Source organism: Fusarium coffeatum, assembly GCF_003316985.1.
Source record: "Fusarium coffeatum strain FIESC_28 chromosome Unknown BRIP53273_contig_464, whole genome shotgun sequence".
Lineage (NCBI taxonomy): Eukaryota > Fungi > Ascomycota > Sordariomycetes > Hypocreales > Nectriaceae > Fusarium > Fusarium coffeatum.
The window spans coordinates 1-1,846 of NW_022158253.1; the positions used below are offsets into that span (position 1 = coordinate 1).

The 1,846-nt window shown below is 48.8% G+C and overlaps 1 protein-coding gene across 1 annotated transcript; it reads right to left on the reverse strand.

Moving 5' to 3' along the window:
* Nucleotides 1–277: 277 nt before the first annotated feature.
* Nucleotides 278–1,767, reverse strand: FIESC28_11692 (uncharacterized protein; the record flags this gene model as incomplete). Its single annotated transcript, XM_031165809.1, has 3 exons — nt 278–302; nt 358–779; nt 829–1,767. 3 exons carry the CDS (start codon nt 1,765–1,767, stop codon nt 278–280), a joined length of 1,386 nt encoding a protein of 461 aa, XP_031010132.1.
* Nucleotides 1,768–1,846: the final 79 nt, after the last annotated feature.

Sequence of the window (1,846 nt, forward strand, 5' to 3'; positions counted from 1 at the left end):
AGAAAAGTCCGAAGGCCCGCTTGTGGAGTCGAGGACCTTCGGTGTCCGAAAGTCCGAAGGGCTTCAATCCACTCAATAGACTAATCAGTTATGTAAGTGGAAAATGCTATGGGGCCGAGATGATGCGGGTATGCAGAAGATCTCATTGAACTTGCGCTTGTATTATAGTTTACAAAAGTCTCAATCTGATTCAATTTCTATATCCTATCTAGGCTATCAGAGAGGTTGCAAAATCCTGCCGTGTCTATGGTTAGGCATATCCATATCCCAACACCAATCAATGGTCATTAAAATCCTCGTCCCTTGTGAAAGTTAGCAGAGTCCAGAGACTGACAGTGAACATGATTTGTAGCTTACCTTCCAGTGTACATGATATCCTGTTTGATCACTGCCCGGATGTGGTTGTAGAGGACATAGAAGTAGGTGATAATCAACACGATACTCATACCTGTGCCCATCCACTTAACGGGCTCACTCTCCATGGCATTACCAATAGTGATAGTAGCCAGGATCCAGCCGGTGTTGGGAAACACCATCGCCCACCAACCCAAATGGAAATACACAGGTGGTGACTGGAGAACAGCGACGATCGCAATACCCCACCACCAAGCGGCGAGGGCCCATAGGCTGATGCCAGAGATAAGAGCCATTGTACGGATAATACCAGCATCGATGGTAATTCCATCCATGTCCGGATCAATATGGTTCGGCAGCCCATTAGCCATGCCGATGAGAGCAAGAGCTGTGAAGGAGGGAGGACCGACATTCATGAAAAGTCCCTGGGTCATATGTTAGTAAGACGCCGAGAGTCTGGGAAGAGTCACTTACAGGGCGGTGTTCACGGTTTGGTAGCCCGGCGGACATCAAACGGCCGACCATGTGGGAGTACATCAGGATGGCAACGGATAGACCAAGACCCTGGCACGTCAGACCAGCCACGATGATAGGAATGGCAGCGATATCGGGCTGGGTATCAGCAATAACAGAAGCAATGGTTCCAGACAACATGATGGGGAAAATAGGAAGAATCCAAGTCGGCATCATAGTTTGCAGACCAAAGTTATGCTTAGCAAAAACGAAGCTATACTGGCCGACAGCAAGAAGAAGCGTCAAGATAACATATCCCCAAAATGCAACCTGGATAGCCCACGCCAGCGTCGTATCGTTGTCTGGGATGGCGTACCGCTCGGTGCTTGTTATAAGAGTCGCGATCGAGAGGAAGAAGGTAGGGAAGAAGAAGCCTTCGCGTTCGTGGGTGATTGACTTTGACATGTCGCCGGGGTTGAAGAAGAAGCGCAGCAGCATAGTCGAGCAAATGGCGGTAAAGAGGATGATGTTGATGATGTACACAGTCATACCGATCTCAAACAGTCCGGGGAACTGATGGGGTTGGGCAAAGATGAGGAGAGACAAACCACCCGTACTCATTGGGAAGGTGTACCAAGCCCATGTGAAATGGTGAAGGCGGTCTTTCAAAGCCATCTTGGGTCGGTTCGGGTCGAACATATCGTGATGCTTCTTGAGATCTTCTTCTTCCTCCTCTTCATCGTTGTCGCGGAATGGGTGCACGCCTTTCTCCACGGCTGGAGTGATCGACTTGTTGTAGATGCTTCTAGCAGGATCAAGGCCGCCATGTTTGGTATCAACTCTCATACTCAGACGATCGGGTAGGTCAGGGTTTCGTCCCAATGCCTGCCACTCCTCTGATGGTCTACGAGTTGACACGACGGAGTCAGTCCACGCTGATTCTTGTCCTGATCTAGCCATATTGAAGATTTCGAAAAAGGAGAATGAGAATAGAACCACAAAGGAAAAAATGAGAAAGGAAAAAGGAAAAAGGAAAAAG